The sequence below is a fragment of the Bos grunniens genome, chromosome 2 (genome assembly GCF_055505025.1).
Source record: "Bos grunniens cultivar Pamir isolate PY7600 chromosome 2, Bosgru_T2T1.0, whole genome shotgun sequence".
NCBI classification, from domain to species: domain Eukaryota; kingdom Metazoa; phylum Chordata; class Mammalia; order Artiodactyla; family Bovidae; genus Bos; species Bos grunniens.
Genome location: NC_141166.1, coordinates 130,955,891 through 130,971,256, shown reverse-complemented (window position 1 = coordinate 130,971,256; position 15,366 = coordinate 130,955,891). Strand labels below are relative to the sequence as shown.

The following is a 15,366-nucleotide window of genomic DNA, read 5'->3' as shown; positions in this document are numbered from 1 at the left end:
TGGTATATTAGTGCTGCTGCTGCTATACTAAATAAAAGAGGGGATAAAACCTCTAGTTTTAAAAGAGTTTGGGGAAAAAAAAAAAAGAAGAAAAGAGTTTGGTAAAATATTAATATACAAGAGAAAGCCTTCCAGGCATAATTTCTGTACATTATAATGACCTATCTTAATCATGAAGGAATTTGACAAATTTTGGCCTTGTGTCCTGCATCAGTTAGCTTTTAATACTTTATAACTAAAATATATGCATCTGTAGCTGAAATGGTGAATTTGTATGTATCTCCACCCCTATCACGATTGAGCGACTTCATTTTCACTTTTCACTTTCATGCATTGGAGAAGGAAATGGCAACCCACTCCAGTGTTTTTGCCTGGAGAATCCCAGGGACGGGGGAGCCTGGTGGGCTGCCGTCTATGGGGTCGCACAGAGTTGGACACGACTGAAGCGACTTAGCAGTAGCAGTAGCCACCCCTATCAATAGAGACATTAGTTTCTATTGTTTCTAGGGGATTATAGTTAAAAATTGAGGGCTGTGGACATGCTTGTGTATGTGAAGTTAAAATTGTACTTTGGTGGTTTATTTGGCAGGTTGGGAATATTTACAGAATTGCTAGATGGATCAAAACTGAAATTTTATATTGGTCTTTGGTAAGGAAGTTATATTGGCAACAAACTAGTAGAAGTACAGTGATGGATATGTTTATGTTGTGGGTGACTCCCTCTCTCAGAGGAAGGAAGAACAAAAGAGGGAAAGGAGCAGAGTAAAAGTTGGCAGAATTTTTGAGCTGGAAGGAACTTCTGAGGCAAGTCTCATTTAATAGATGAGAAAACGTATCTATGTATCATATACATGATATAGACATGTATGATAGGCATATATACATATAGCTTATGTGTGTGTATATGTATACAAATGTGTACATATATGGAAATGCCAGTATATAAGTAGAGACATCACCTTGCCAACAGAGGCCCGTATAGTCAAAGCTATGGTTTTTCCAGTAGTCATGTATGAATATGAGAGCTGGACCATAAAGAAGGCTGCTGCTCCTGCTGCTGCGAAGTCGCTTCAGTCGTGTCCGACTCGGTGCGACCCCATAGATGGCAGCCCACCAGGATCCCCCGTCCCTGGGATTCTCCAAGCAAGAACACTGGAGTGGGTTGCCATTTCCTTCCCCAATGCATGAAAGTGAAAAGTGAAAGTGAAGTTGCTCAGTCGTGTCCGACTCTTAGTGACCCCATGGACGGCAGCCTACCAGGCTCCTCTGCCCATGGGATTTTCCAGGCAAGAGTACTGGAGTGGGGTGCCATTAGCTGAAGAATTGATGCTTTCAAACTATGGTGCTGGAAGACTCTTGAGAGTCCCTTGGACAGGAAGAGATCAAACCAGTCTATCCTAAAGGAAATCAATCCTGAATGTTCATTGGAAGGACTGATGTTGAAGCTGAAGTCACCTGATGTGAAGAGCCAACTCACTGGAAAAGACCCTGATTCTGGGAAAGATTGAGAGAAGGAGAACGGGGTGGCAGAGGATGAGATGGTTCATTTCAGTCACTCAGTCGTGTCTGACTCTTTGTGACCCCATGGACTGCAACTTGCCAAGCTTCCCTGTCCATCACCAACTTCCAGAGCTTGCTCAAACTCATGTCCATTCAATAGGTAATGCCATCCAACCATCCCATCCTCTGTCGTCCCCTTCTCCTCCTACCTTCCATCTTTCCCAGCATCAGGGTCTTTTCCAAAGAGTCAGTTCTTCGCATCAGGTGGCCAGAGTATTGGAGCTTCAGCATCAGTCCTTCCAATGAATATTCAGGACTGATTTCCTTTAGGATGGACTGGTTGGATCTCCTTGCAGTCCAAGGGACTCTTGAGAGTCTCCTCCAACACCACAGTTCAAAAGCATCAAGTCTTCAGTGCTCAGCTTTCTTGGGGTCCAACTCTCACATCTGTACATGACTACTGGGAAAACCATAGCCTTGACTAGGCAGACCTTTGTTGGCAAAGTAATGTCTCTGCTTTTTAGTATGCTGTATAGGTTGGTCATAGCTTTTCTTCCAAGAATCAAGCATCTTTTAATTTCATGGATGTAGTCACTCTCTGCAGTGATTTTGGAGCCCAAGAAAATAAAGTCTCTCATTGTTTCCCTTGTTTCCCATCTATTTGCCATGAAGTGATGGGACTGGATGCCGTCATCTTTGTTTTTTGGATGTTGAGTTTTAAGCCAGCTTTTTCACTCTCTCACTTTCATCAAAAGGCTCTTTAGTTCCTTTTTGCTTTCTGCCATAAGGGTGGTGTCATCCGCATATCTGAGGTTATTGATATTTCTCCTGGCATCTTGATTCCAGCTTGTGCTTAATCCAGCACAGCATTTTGTATGATGTTCTCTGCATATAAGTTAAATAAGCAGGGTGACAATATACAGACTTAACATACTCCTTTACTAATTGAAACCAGTTCCATATCTGGTTCTAACTGTTGCTTATTGACCTGCATACAGATTTCTCAGGAGGCAGATAAGGTGGTCTGGTATTCCTATCTTTTGAAGAATTTTCCAGTTTGTTGTGATCCACACAGTCAAAGGCTCTAGCTTAGTCAATGAGGCAGAAGTAGATGTTTTTCTGGAATTCTCTTGCTTTTTCAATGATCCAGCAGATGTTGGCAATTTGGTCTCTGGTTCCTCTGCCTTTTCTAAATCCAGCTTGAACATCTGGAAGTTCTTGGTTCACGTACTGTCGAAGCCTAGCTTGGAGAATTTTTAGCATTATTTTGCTAGCGTATGAGATGAGTACAACTGAGTGCTAGTTTGAGCATTCTTTGGCCTTTCCCTCCTTTGGGATTGGAATGAAAACTAGCCTTTTGCAGTCCTGTGGCCACTGCTGAGTTTTCCAAATTTGCTGGCATATTGAGTGCAGCACTTTAACAGCATCATCTTTTAGGACTTGAAATAACTCAGCTGGAATTCCATCACTTCCACTAGCTTTATTCATAGTGATACTTCCTAAGGCCCACTTGAGCTTGCACTCCAGGATGTCTGGCTCTAGGTGAGTCATCATACCATCATGGTTATCTGTGTCATTAAGATGTTTTTTTGTATAGTTCTTCTGTGTATTCTTGCCACCTCTTCTTAATATCTTCTGCTTCTGTTTGGTCCATGCCGTTTCTGTCTTTTATTGAGCCCATCTTTGCGTGAAATGTGCCCTTGGTATCTTATCTGTAATTTTCTTGAAGAGATCTCTAGTCTTTCCCATTCTGTTGTTTTCCTCTATTTTTATGCATTGATCACTGAGGAAGGCTTTCTTATCTTTCCTTCCTATTCTTTGAAACTCTGCATTCAGATGAATGTATCTTTCCTTTACTCCTTTGCCTTTTGCTTGTCTTCTTTTCTTAGCTATTTGTAAGGCCTCTTCAGATAACCATTTTGCCTTTTTGCATTTCTTTTTCTTGGCGATGGTTTTGATCACAGCCTCCTGTACAATGTCATGAACCTCTCTCCATAGTTCTTCAGGCACTCTGTCTATCAGATCTAATCCCTTGAATCTATTTGTCACTTCCACTGTATAATCATAAGGGATTTGATTTAGGTCATACCTGAATGGCCTAGTAGTTTTCCCTACTTTCTTCAATTTAAATCTGAATTTTGCAATAAGGAGTTTATGATCTGAGCCACAGTCAGCTCCCAGTCTTGTTTTTGCTGACTGTATAGAGCTTCTCCATCTTGGCTGCAAAGAATATAATCAATCTGGTTTTGGTATTCACCATCTGGTGATGTCCATATGTAGAGTCGTCTCTTGTGTATGGAAGAAGGCATTTGCTATGACTAGTGCGTTCTCCTAGCAAAACTTTGTTAACCTTTGCCCAGCTTCATTTTGTACTCCAAGGCCAAACTTGCCTGCTGCTCCAGGTATCTCTTGACCACCTACTTTTGCATTCCAGTCCCTTATGATGAAAAGGACCACTTGCCTGTTGCTCCAGGTATCTCTTGACTGCCTGCTTTTGTATTCCAGTTCCCTATGATGAATAGGACATCTTTTTTTGGTGTTAGTTCTAGAAGGTCTTGTAGGTCTGCATAGAACTGTTCAGCTTCAGCTTCTTCAGCATTAGTGGTTGGGGCATAGACTTGGATTACTGTGATACTGAATGGTTTGGCTTAGAAACAGAGATCATTCTGTCATTTTTTAGATTGCACCCAAACACTAAATTTTGGTCTCCTTTGTTGACTATGAGGGCTACTCCATATATTTTAAGGGATTCTTGCCCATAGTTCATCTTCCAGTGTCATATTTTTGCCTTTTCATACTGCTTTTGGGGTTCTCAAGGCAAGAAGACTGAAATGGTTTGCCATTCCCTTCTTCAGTAGACCACATTTTGTCACTGGAGAAATGGTTAGATAACATCATTAAATCAATGTACATGAGTTTGAGCAAACTCTGGGAGACAATGAAGGATGGGGAAGCCTGGCATGCTGCAGTTCGTGGGGTTGCTAGAGTTGGACATGACTTAGTGACTGAACAACAGCAGCAACATATATATTGAATATTGTTGAATTGCCAGTTAATGACAAAGCAGAGACTGCAATTTGGGTCTTCTCACTCTCAGTCCATGCTTTTTCCTGTATGCTGCACTTCTCTTTATATCCAGATGCTTCTTTAGATGCATAAAAAACAAATTATGTTCTTTAAAATACAGCTGTGTTAGATAAACATTCATGACTTACAAGGGAAACATTGTTTTTCTCAGTAGCTGAATTATATGGTCTTTCATTTGTTTCAAATTGAGGTATTGAGTTATTTAATAACAATGAATAGCTGATTAGGATTGTATATGAATTGATGTTTTGTTTATTTTTTAATTTTATTTTATTTTTAAACTTTACAATATTGTATTAGTTTTGCCAAATATCGAAATGAATCTGCCACAGGTATACCTGTGTTCCCCATCCTGAACCCTCCTCCCTCCTCCCTCCCCAGTACCCTCCCTCTGGGTCATCCCAGTGCACCAGCCCAAAGCATCCAGTATCATGCATCGAACCTGGACTGGCGACTCATTTCATACATGATATTATACATGTTTCAATGCCATTCTCCCAAATCTCCCCACCCTCTCCCTCTCCCACAGGGTCCATAAGACTGATCTATACATCAGTGTCTCTTTTGCTGTCTCGTACACAGGGTTATTGTTACCATCTTTCTAAATTCCATATATATGCGTTAGTATACTGTATTGGTGTTTTTCTTTCTGGCTTACTTCACTCTGTATAATAGGTTCCAGTTTCATCCATCTCATTAGAACTGATTCAAATGTATTCTTTTTAATAGCTGAGTAATACTCCATTGTGTATATGTACCACAGCTCTCTTATCCATTCATCTGCTGATGGGCATCTAGGTTGCTTCCATGTCCTGGCTATTATAAACAGTGCTGCAATGAACATTGGGGTACATGTGTCTCTTTCCCTTCTGGTTTCCTCAGTGTGTATGCCCAGCAGTGGGATTGCTGGATCATAAGGCAGTTCTATTTCCAGTTTTTTAAGGAATCTCCACACTGTTCTCCATAGTGGCTGTACTAGTTTGCATTCCCACCAACAGTGTAAGAGAGTTCCCTTTTCTCCACATTTATTGCTTGTAGACTTTTGGATCACAGCCATTCTGACTGGCGTGAAATGGTACCTCATAGTGGTTTTGATTTGCATTTCTCTGATAATAAGTGATGTTGAGCATCTTTTCATGTGTTTGTTAGCCATCTGTATGTCTTCTTTGAAGAAATGTCTATTTAGTTCTTTAGCCCATTTTTTGATTGGGTCATTTATTTTTCTGGAGTTGAGCTGTAGGAGTTGCTTGTATATTTTTGAGATTAGTTATTTGTCTGTTGCTTCATTTGCTATTATTTTCTCCCATTCTGAAGGCTGCCTTTTCACCTTGATAATAGTTTCCTTTGTTGTGCAGAAGCTTTTAAGTTTAATTAGGTCCCATTTGTTTATTTTTGCTTTTATTTCCAATATTCTGGGAGGTGGGTCATAGAGGATCCTGCTGTGATGTATGTCAGAGAGTGTTTTGCCTATGTTCTCCTCTAGGAGTTTTATAGTTTCTGGTCTTACGTTGAGATCTTTAATCCATTTTGAGTTTATTTTTGTGTATGGTGTTAGAAAGTGTTCTAGTTTCATTCTTTTACAAGTGGTTGACCAGTTTTCCCAGCACCACTTGTTAAAGAGATTGTCTTTAATCCATTGTATATTCTTGCCTCCTTTGTCAAAGATAAGGTGTCCATATGTGCGTGGATTTATCTGTGGGCTTTCTATTTTGTTCCATTGATCGATATTTCTGTCTTTGTGCCAGTACCATACTGTCTTGATAACTGTGGCTTTGTAATAGAGCCTGAAGTCAGGTAGGTTGATTCCTCCAGTTCCATTCTTCTTTCTCAAGATAGCTTTGGCTATTCGAGGTTTTTTGTATTTCCATACAAATTGTGAAATTATTTGTTCTAGCTCTGTGAAGAATACTGTTGGTAGCTTGATAGGGATTGCATTGAATCTATAAATTGCTTTGGGTAGTATACTCTGAATTGATGTTTTAAAAAACATGTTTGTATTATAAGCTGTATATTTAGTCTACTTGATATTTCACAGTTCATGTAACTTGTGATTTTTGGAAAAAGCAAATGTGTTTTAAACATTGTGACTAATTACAACTCCATTTCTTTTAGATTCTTGCCAGAAACCATATATTGCACTTATTCATGGAATTACAATGGGTGGGGTAAGTAGCCTGCTCACTCTCATCATTGTTGTGTGAGTGGTATAAAAAAAAGTTGATTATTAAATAGAAGTGAGATGATGAATGTAATAAAATAGGACTTGTTGAAACAAAATCATATTTGGAGCCTTGCAGGTTTGGGGTGTAATATTTGCTTTTCTCAGAAGACTATGTTATATGCTATTTCTGCTTCTTCAATTAGTAAGTTTTTTAAGCTAACAAATGGGCTTCCCTGATAGCTCATTTGGTAAAGAATCTACCTGCAATGCAGGAGACCCCTGTTTGATTCTTGGGTCAGGAAGATCCACTGGAGAAGGGATGGGCTACCCACTCCAGTATTCTTGAGCTTCCCTTGTGGCTCAGCTGGTAAAGGGTCCACCTGCAATGTGGGAGACCTGGGTTCGATCCCTGGTTTGGGAAGATCCCTTGGAGAAGGGAAAGGCTGTCCACTCCAGAATTCTGGCCTAGAGAATTCTATGGACTGTATAGTCCATGGGGTCGCAAAGAATGGGACACAACTGAGTAACTTTCACTTCACTTTAGCTGACAAAAATGATTGAGTCTTTTTTCTTTTGTAGAGCCCTTTTTCAACTTACAAGTGAACTGATTGCTTTCACCAGTTTCATGAAAGAAACTGGAATATTGAGGTCTTTTTAGACTCTGTATAGGATGTGGTTACCTAAATTATATGTACTGCACAAAATTTCACCTTAGTGAAAGTGTGTGGATACTCTGTAAAGTTCTCTGAAAGTACATTTCTGTCAATTGAAAAACCTTGTAATAACACAGATGCAAAATAAATAAGTCTTAGATGTCACTAGCCTTGAACAACTTTATAAGGAGTTGGAGAAAACATGAAATAATTACAGAAGAACTGTTCAAATGTATGACACTGACAAAGACAAACTTTTAAAGTGAGAGATCACAGTGGGTCTTTATGGCAGGAAAAGATAGGATTTAAGAAGGTAGTACGAAGCTGAAGGGTGAAATTTCAGTGTTTGAACTTGTTAAGTGTTTCAAAGATTTTGTCAGTGAGAAAAGTCTCCCTTCTTCTAGGAAGACCACACCCTAGATGAGGTCTCTTGGGCACTTGGAATTGCTTAGATTTAAAAAAAAAAATTTTTTTTTTTTGAAGCATAGTTGAAGTGTACTGTGTTAATTTCTGCTGTACAGCAGAGTGATTCAGTTACACATATATGTACATTCTTTTTCATGTTCTTTTCCATTATGGTTTATCACTGGATGTTGAGTATAGTTACTGTGCTATACAGTAGAACCTTTTTGTATATCCATTCTGCATGTAATAGTTTGCATCTGCTAGTTACAAACTCCCTATCCATTGGAATTGCTTAGATTCTGCACATGATTTTGGAAAAGGGCTTCTACATCTTTGTTAGTGGTGGGTATTAAGCCTGAGTTGATTGTGCCTTTTTTGTCAACGAAGTGTTACCATGGGAAAAATGAGAAGTCTCTGAAAGAATTCTGCAGAACAAGGGGAAGGAGCTTAATTGGAAGCACTGAAGAAAGAGCCCCCTGTGAATGTGAAATGAACTAGGAAAAAATGAAAACAAACAAAACACCATTGGGCATACTTAATAACGTGTAAAATGATGTGGCTTCAATAAAATAGGAAAGATAGTCTGTAAGGAGACGACAGGCTCAGATGCAAGGGCAGCAGTTTACACAGGGGAACAGCTAACATAAGGAAGGCTGACTGGAAACTAAGACACAATAGCAGAACCTGACACTCCACTTTGAAGGCCATAGATTAGGAGTTGAATTTAACATTACAGATATGAAGTTGTGTCTGTGGAGGACAAACTTAACAAGCTCTCACCAAGAAAGGACAAGGATAAGAATGATGAGAACAAATGTTGTGAGGTAATGAAAATGAAAGAAAGATACTGGGAACCCAACAAAGAAATGACAACTATTCAGTGGAAAGTAAATCAAACAAATGGTCATATATAATTAAAGATTACTTTCTTTACCATAATCAAAAACAACAACAAACCCCTCTTAAACCTAAGATATGTATAATCAAAGAAAAACAGCTTCAGGTTAAAAAAAAAAAAAAACCTGTGAAAAGAGATCCACATGTAGATAAAAACTCAGGTAAGGTTTTTAGAATTGTATACTTTAGGAAACAGTGCAGGTGTTCAGGCCAAACACTGCTGCTGATGCCTGGGTTCTTAGTGTATCAGTTCAGTTCAGTCACTCAGTCGTGTCCGACTCTTTGCGACCCCATGAATCACAGCACGCCAGGCCTCCCTGTCCATCACCAACTCCTGGAGTTCACTCAGACTCACGTCCATCGAGTTAGTGATGCCATCCAGCCATCTCATCCTCTGTCGTCCCCTTCTCCTCCTGCCCCCAATCCCTCCCAGCATCAGAGTCTTTTCCAATGAGTCAACTCTTCGCAAGAGGTGGCCAAAGTACTGGAGTTTCAGCTTTAGCATCATTCCTTCCAAAGAAATCCCAGGGCTGATCTCCTTCAGAATGGACTGGTTGGATCTCCTTGCAGAGTACATCATGTGAAATGCTGGGCAGGATGAATCACAAGCTGGAATCAAGATTGTGGGGAGAAATATCAATAACCTCAGATATGCAGATGATACCACTGTAATGGCAGAAAGTGAAGAGGATCTAAAGAGCTTCCTGATGAAGGTGAAAAAGGAGAGTGAAAAAGCTGGCTTAAAACTCAATATTCAAAAAACGAAGATCATGGCAACCAGTCCTATTACTTCATGGCAAATAGATGGGGGAAAGTGGAAACAGTGACAGTTTTGATTTTCTTGGGCTCCAAAATCACTGCAGACCGTGACTGCAGCCACAAAGTTAAAAGACACTTGGCTCCTTGGAAGAAAAGGTATGACAAGCCTAGACAGCATATTAAAAAGCAGAGATATCACTTTGCTAACAAAGGTCTGTATAGTCAAAGCTATGGTTTTTCCAGTAGTCATATGTAGAGGTGAGAGTTGGACCATACAGAAGGCCAAGTGCCTGAGAACTGATGTCTTCAAACTGTGGTGCTGGAGAAGTTTCTTGAGAATTCCTTGGATAGCAAGGTGATCAAACCAGTCAATCCTAAAGGAAATCAACCCTAAATACTCACTGGAAGGACTGAAGCTGAAGCTTCAATGTTTAGGCTACCTGATGGAAAGAGCCATCTCACTGGAAAAGACCCTGATACTGGGAAAGACTGAAGAGAGGAGAAGGGGACGACAGAGGACGAGACGATTGGATGGCATTACTGAGTCAGTGGACATGAGTTTTGAGCAAACTCCGGGAGATAGTGAAGGACAAGAAAGCCTGGCGTGCTGCTGTCCATGGGTTTGCAAAGAGTTGAACATAACTTAGCAGCTGAACAACAGCAACATATTGTCAGCCCTGCGCCTTTAAGACAAACTAACAAAATCATGTCTTTTCTTCCATCAGTTCGCCAACTACAGTGCCCCATATGTACTCTACATATAATTCATCCTTAATAAAGACTGAAGTTCTACCCTATCTTTTTAAAGTCTTAAATACCACTATGGTTTGATGTGATTTCTTTCTTCATTGACTTGGTGCATTCAAACTTTACTGCAAATATGGCATTTATTCTTGTTGTCAGTTATTATGAAATGTGCTTAAGTATGTTAGATGGTTTATAAAGGCAACAACTACTTTTTAACGTTTCCATAGCAACTAGTGAATGCATAGTAAGTATTTAACAAATTATTTATTGAAAATTCTACTTTAGATAATAAACATCTTGTAGCCTTTGAAAGAGTAAAATTTACAGACTGGACACAAAGCAGTTCTTGTAATAGGATTTTGTATGTATCTTGGTTTTGAAAGCTAACTGTTGTATTTTTTCACATTTCAAATAATGTCAAATTATTTAATCTTTGATTTTGGTTGAAAATAATAATACACACAGAGTTAAAATCATGCCAAGGAAATAAACTAGGTATGAAAAGTTGCATTGAAAGGACATTCTGTTATTCTTAACATGGCAGTGTTCTCAAAATAAAATTACATTAGAAGCCCTCCAGCCTGGTCACACTTTGGAGCTTACCTGTAACTGACTGGTGGGGGTCCTTACTCTGGTACTACATGGCTTACTAACATCAGACATCGTGTTTGTATACCCAGAGAAATATGAAGCTGAAAGCCTTGCTCTGTGGTCCACTTTTCCATTGGTTAGTGATAAAAAGGTCATTGGCACCCTGCTTGCTGCCTGACCTGCACTGAACCAAACGCGCGTGCAGTGTTCTCCGTCTGTTCTGGTCTCTGCATCTTTCTGAGGATCTTTCTGGCTAGCTGAATTCTGAGATGGAATCTGAAAGCTGGTTGAGGACTCTTGTTTTTCTGTTGTTCCTTCTGGCTATGCTTTTTCTTGAAGGCTAACTTTTCATGTCTCATTTACAAACATTGCTTAACCTAAGACTCAGTGAACTTTAACTTTCGAAAATGTAACCCCCTAGATCTGTGGCTCTCAACTTTGGCTGCCTTTTAGAATCACCTGAGAGATTTTCAGAAACCCCAGTTCCCAGGCTTTACTTACCTCCCAGAACCATTAATCAGATATTGCAGCAGGTCTGAGGCATTTTTAAAGCTCTCTGGTAATTCCAACGTGAAGCATAAGGTAATGAACTGCTGATCTACTAGTGATTCCTAACTAGTAGTCCAGTGTTAGCTGTGGACCCTTTTCAAAATTCCCCGAAGCCAGTGGTTCTTACAAGTTGCTGCTGTTGCTGTTTAGTTGCTCAGTGCTGTCCAACTCTTTTGCAACCCCATGGACTGTAGCCCACCAGGCTCCTCTGTCCATAGGAATTTCCAGGCAAGAATACTGGAGTGGGTTGCCATTTCCTTCTCTAGGGGATCTTCTCGACCCAGGGATTGAACCCTTGTCTCTTGCACTGGCAGGCAGATTCTTCTTTTTTTTTAAAAATTTATTTATTTTTGACTGGACGATAATTGCTTTACAATATTCTTTTGGTTTCTGCCATATATCAACATGAATCAGTCATGGATATATATTTGTCTCCTCCTTCTTGAACCTCTCTCCCACGTCCTGCCCCATCTCCCCACCCTCCCAGGTTGTCACAGAGCACCAGATTTGAGCTCCCTGTGTCATATAGCAAATTTACACTGGCTATCTAATTTTACATATGGCAATGTATATGTTTCAGTGCTACTCTTTCAGTTCATCCCACCCTCTCCTTCCCTTCTGTGTCCACAAGTTTGTTCTCTATGTCTGTATCTCTATTGCTGCCCTGCAGATAGGTTCATCAGTACCGTCTTTCTAGATTTGCATTCCCACCAACAATACAAGAGTGTTCCTCCTCACCTTCTCCAGCGTTTATTGTTGATTTTTTGATGATGGCTATTCTGACTGTGTGAGGTGAAACCTTATTGTAGTTTGACTTGCATTTCTCTAGTAATGAGTGATGTTGAGCATCTTTTCATGTGTTTATAAGCCATCTGTTTGTCTTCTTTGGAGAAATGTCTGTTTAGGTCTTCTGGCAGGTGGATTCTTTACCACTTGAATCAAAACCCAAGGACTTGTTAAAAGGTAGGTCTCCCATTCCAAATGCCAGTTTAGTCAGTTTGAAGGATGGGCTGAGAATTTGCATTTCTAGAAGTCCCAGACGCTGCTGCTGGTGACAGGGAGCGTGCCTCACTTTTGGAGCTGCTGCCTTAAGGTGTTGAGAGCTCATAGTTTTTATGCAAAAGGCCTTTTTATTTTCAGAATTTTTAGTAGAATGTTAGTATTATATGTAGTTGTTTTATGGATATGTTTTAAATCCTGATGTAAAAGCATGAGAATAAGATAGGGAAAATGTAGCTTTGAAAAAAAGGTGGCTAAAAAAAAAAAAAAAAGGTGGCTAAATAGTTTTGTCTCTGTCTTTATCTTGATTCTGATCAATAAATTGTTTCCTGTAAGAACGAATTATAAAAACTTGAACAGTCCAAAAGATGGCTCCATAGTGCTTGATTTTTATTTTTTTCTTTTTACTGTAGAAAAAAAAATTTTTTTTTCAGTAAGGAGAATGACAGTTTTACAGTCTCTTAATGTTTACCATAAAGAGTAGAGGGGATGCGCTATGTGGAAGGGATGACTAAATTCTATTATGTTTCAGCTTTCAGAAATTCAAATGTTTATTTGATATTTTGATATGCAGTAAAATAAAATGTTTCTGAGTGGTTTTCCGCTTGGTTAATCAAAACTATGTAAGATTATGTCTTTACAGTGTTTCTGAAATATACCAAATTTTCTGAATAGCAATTTGAAAGAATATTCTGTTTCCAGGAAGAAAGAATTTTAAGTTCCTTTACCTTTTATTTTAAATATCTAAAGTCATATTTTCTTAAGTTAATATATAACAGGAAGGCAAACTTGCTTTAAAATTAAAATTAATTTTAAGTATATATGCATGTATGCTAAGTCGCTTCAGTCGTGTCCAACTCTGTGTGACCCCATAGACGGCAGCCCACCAGGCTCCTCTGTCCCTGGGATTCTCTAGGCAAGAATACTGGAGTGGGTTGCCATTTCCTTCTCCACCAGTTCTATGCTACTGCTGCTGCTGCTGCTAAGTTGCTTCAGTCGTGTTAGACTCTGCGCGACCCCATAGACAGCCTCCTACCAGGCTCCTCTGTCCCTGGGATTTAAGTATTTATATAGAAGAGAAAAAAAATCATTTTTATTTTGTATATGTAGTACTACCTGCATTTCCTTCCCAACTGAATTGAATATAAAGAACTTTTGATTCTTTCCTTTCTTTGTCCCTTTCTCCCTTCCTCCCTTTTCTCTTCCCACCAATGCACCAACTCAAAATATGTATACAATATGGTATTGTTTTTGTGTTTCTCAAAGTGTCCTACAGATGCTGCCAACAGAAGGGTTTGTGATCAATATAAATGGAAAATTAAGATTTCAAGGCATACTTTAGAAGGGGCATATTCTGATGAATAGACAAGAAGTGGGAACTGGGTTGGAAGCACTGAGCATATACAGTCTCCGAAAGACTTTCTGGGCCACAAACCAGACGCATGGAAAACTGACTAGTGCTCAGTTAAGTGGGACCTGCTGAGTCAGATTAAGTTGAGCCACTGATTAATGTCACTGAGACATGTTCTTGTGAAAAGAATGAATAGTCTCACAGACTGAATTAGCTTGATGTACTGCAAGGGTCTGTAAGACATAAGACATCTTTGTTCTGTTTTATTTATTTATTTCTTCTTGCATTGCTTTTAAAAAAAATAAATTTATTTTAATTGGAGGTTAATTACATTGGAGGTTTTGCCATACATTGACATGAATCAGCCATGGGTGTACATGTGTTCCCCATCCTGAACCCCCCTCCCACCTCCCTCTTCATCTCATCCCTCAGGGTCATCCCAGTGCACCAGCCCTGAGCACCCTGTCTCACGCATTGAACCTGGACTGGCGATTCATTGCACGTATGATAATATACATGTTTCAATGCCATTCTCCCAAATCATCCCACCCTCGCCCTCTCCCACAGAGTCCAAAAGTCTGTTCTTTATATCTGTGTCTCTTTTGCTGTCTCATGTATAGGGTCATTGTTATCATCTTTCTAAATTCCATATATATGCATTAATATACTATATTGGTGTTTTTCTTTCTGACTTACTTCACTCTGTATAATAGGCTCCAGTTTCATCTGCCTCATTGGAACTGATTGAAATGTATTCTTTTTAATGGCTGAGTAATATTCCATTGTGTATATGTACCACAGCTTTCTTATCCATTTGTCTGCTGATGGACATCTGGGTTACTTCCATGTCCTGGGTATTATAAACAGTGCTGCGATGAACATTGGGGTACACGTGTCTCTTTCAGTTCTGGTTTCCTTGGTGTGTATGCCCAGCAGTGGGATTGCTGGGTTGTATGGCAGTTCTGTTTCCAGGTTTTTAAGGAATGTCCCCTGTTTTCCATAGTGGCTATACTAGTTTGTATTCCTACCAACAGTGTAAGAGGGTTCCTTTTTCTCCACACCCTCTCCAGCATTTATTGTTTGAGAACTTTTTGATAGCAGCCATTCTAACCGGTGTGAGATGGTACCTCATTGTGGTTTTGATTTGCATTTCTCTTGATAATAAGTGATGTTGAGCATCTTTTCATGTGTTTGTTAGCCATCTGTATGTCTTCTTTATTAACTATGTTAGAGAAGATTTTTAAAGAAGCTTTTAACTTTGGTACACCTCTCCCCCCATGCCATTTAAATATCTTGATTAAAAAACATTATTGTAATACTCTTTAATACACATTAAAGAGTACATTGTAGTATGATGAGACCAGTGAGACTTTCACAGGCCATGCCATTTTTAAATGAGAAACCATCCAAGAAGCTTTCAAAAGATCAGATATTAAGTCACTAACACAGCCTGGAAAATACCCTAAATTTACATTTTAGCCATTTCAGTTGTTTATGCTTGAGACTTTCATTGTGAAGGTTGTAGTCCACCAACCAAAGAATGTTCTTTTTCATGCAATAAAGATAGAAAGGGCTATGCATAGAAAATCAATCGTGTATTTGCTCCTGCACACCATTCATTAGTGATGTTTTGTTTGAAGACTAACTGAGAGGCCTAGCCATGTTAC

General features: G+C 39.4%; 1 protein-coding gene across 12 annotated transcripts in view; it reads left to right on the top strand.

Annotated features, from left to right (window-relative positions):
* Window positions 1-15,366, top strand: part of HIBCH (3-hydroxyisobutyryl-CoA hydrolase) — a 124,231-nt gene that overhangs the window by 38,065 nt on the left and 70,800 nt on the right. For all 12 annotated transcript variants that reach the window (XM_086361990.1, XM_086361979.1, XM_086362053.1 and 9 more), the window contains one exon: window positions 6,700-6,752. In XM_086361990.1, coding sequence (XP_086218116.1) covers window positions 6,700-6,752 — 53 coding nt within the window. The remainder of the gene's footprint in view (window positions 1-6,699; window positions 6,753-15,366) is intronic.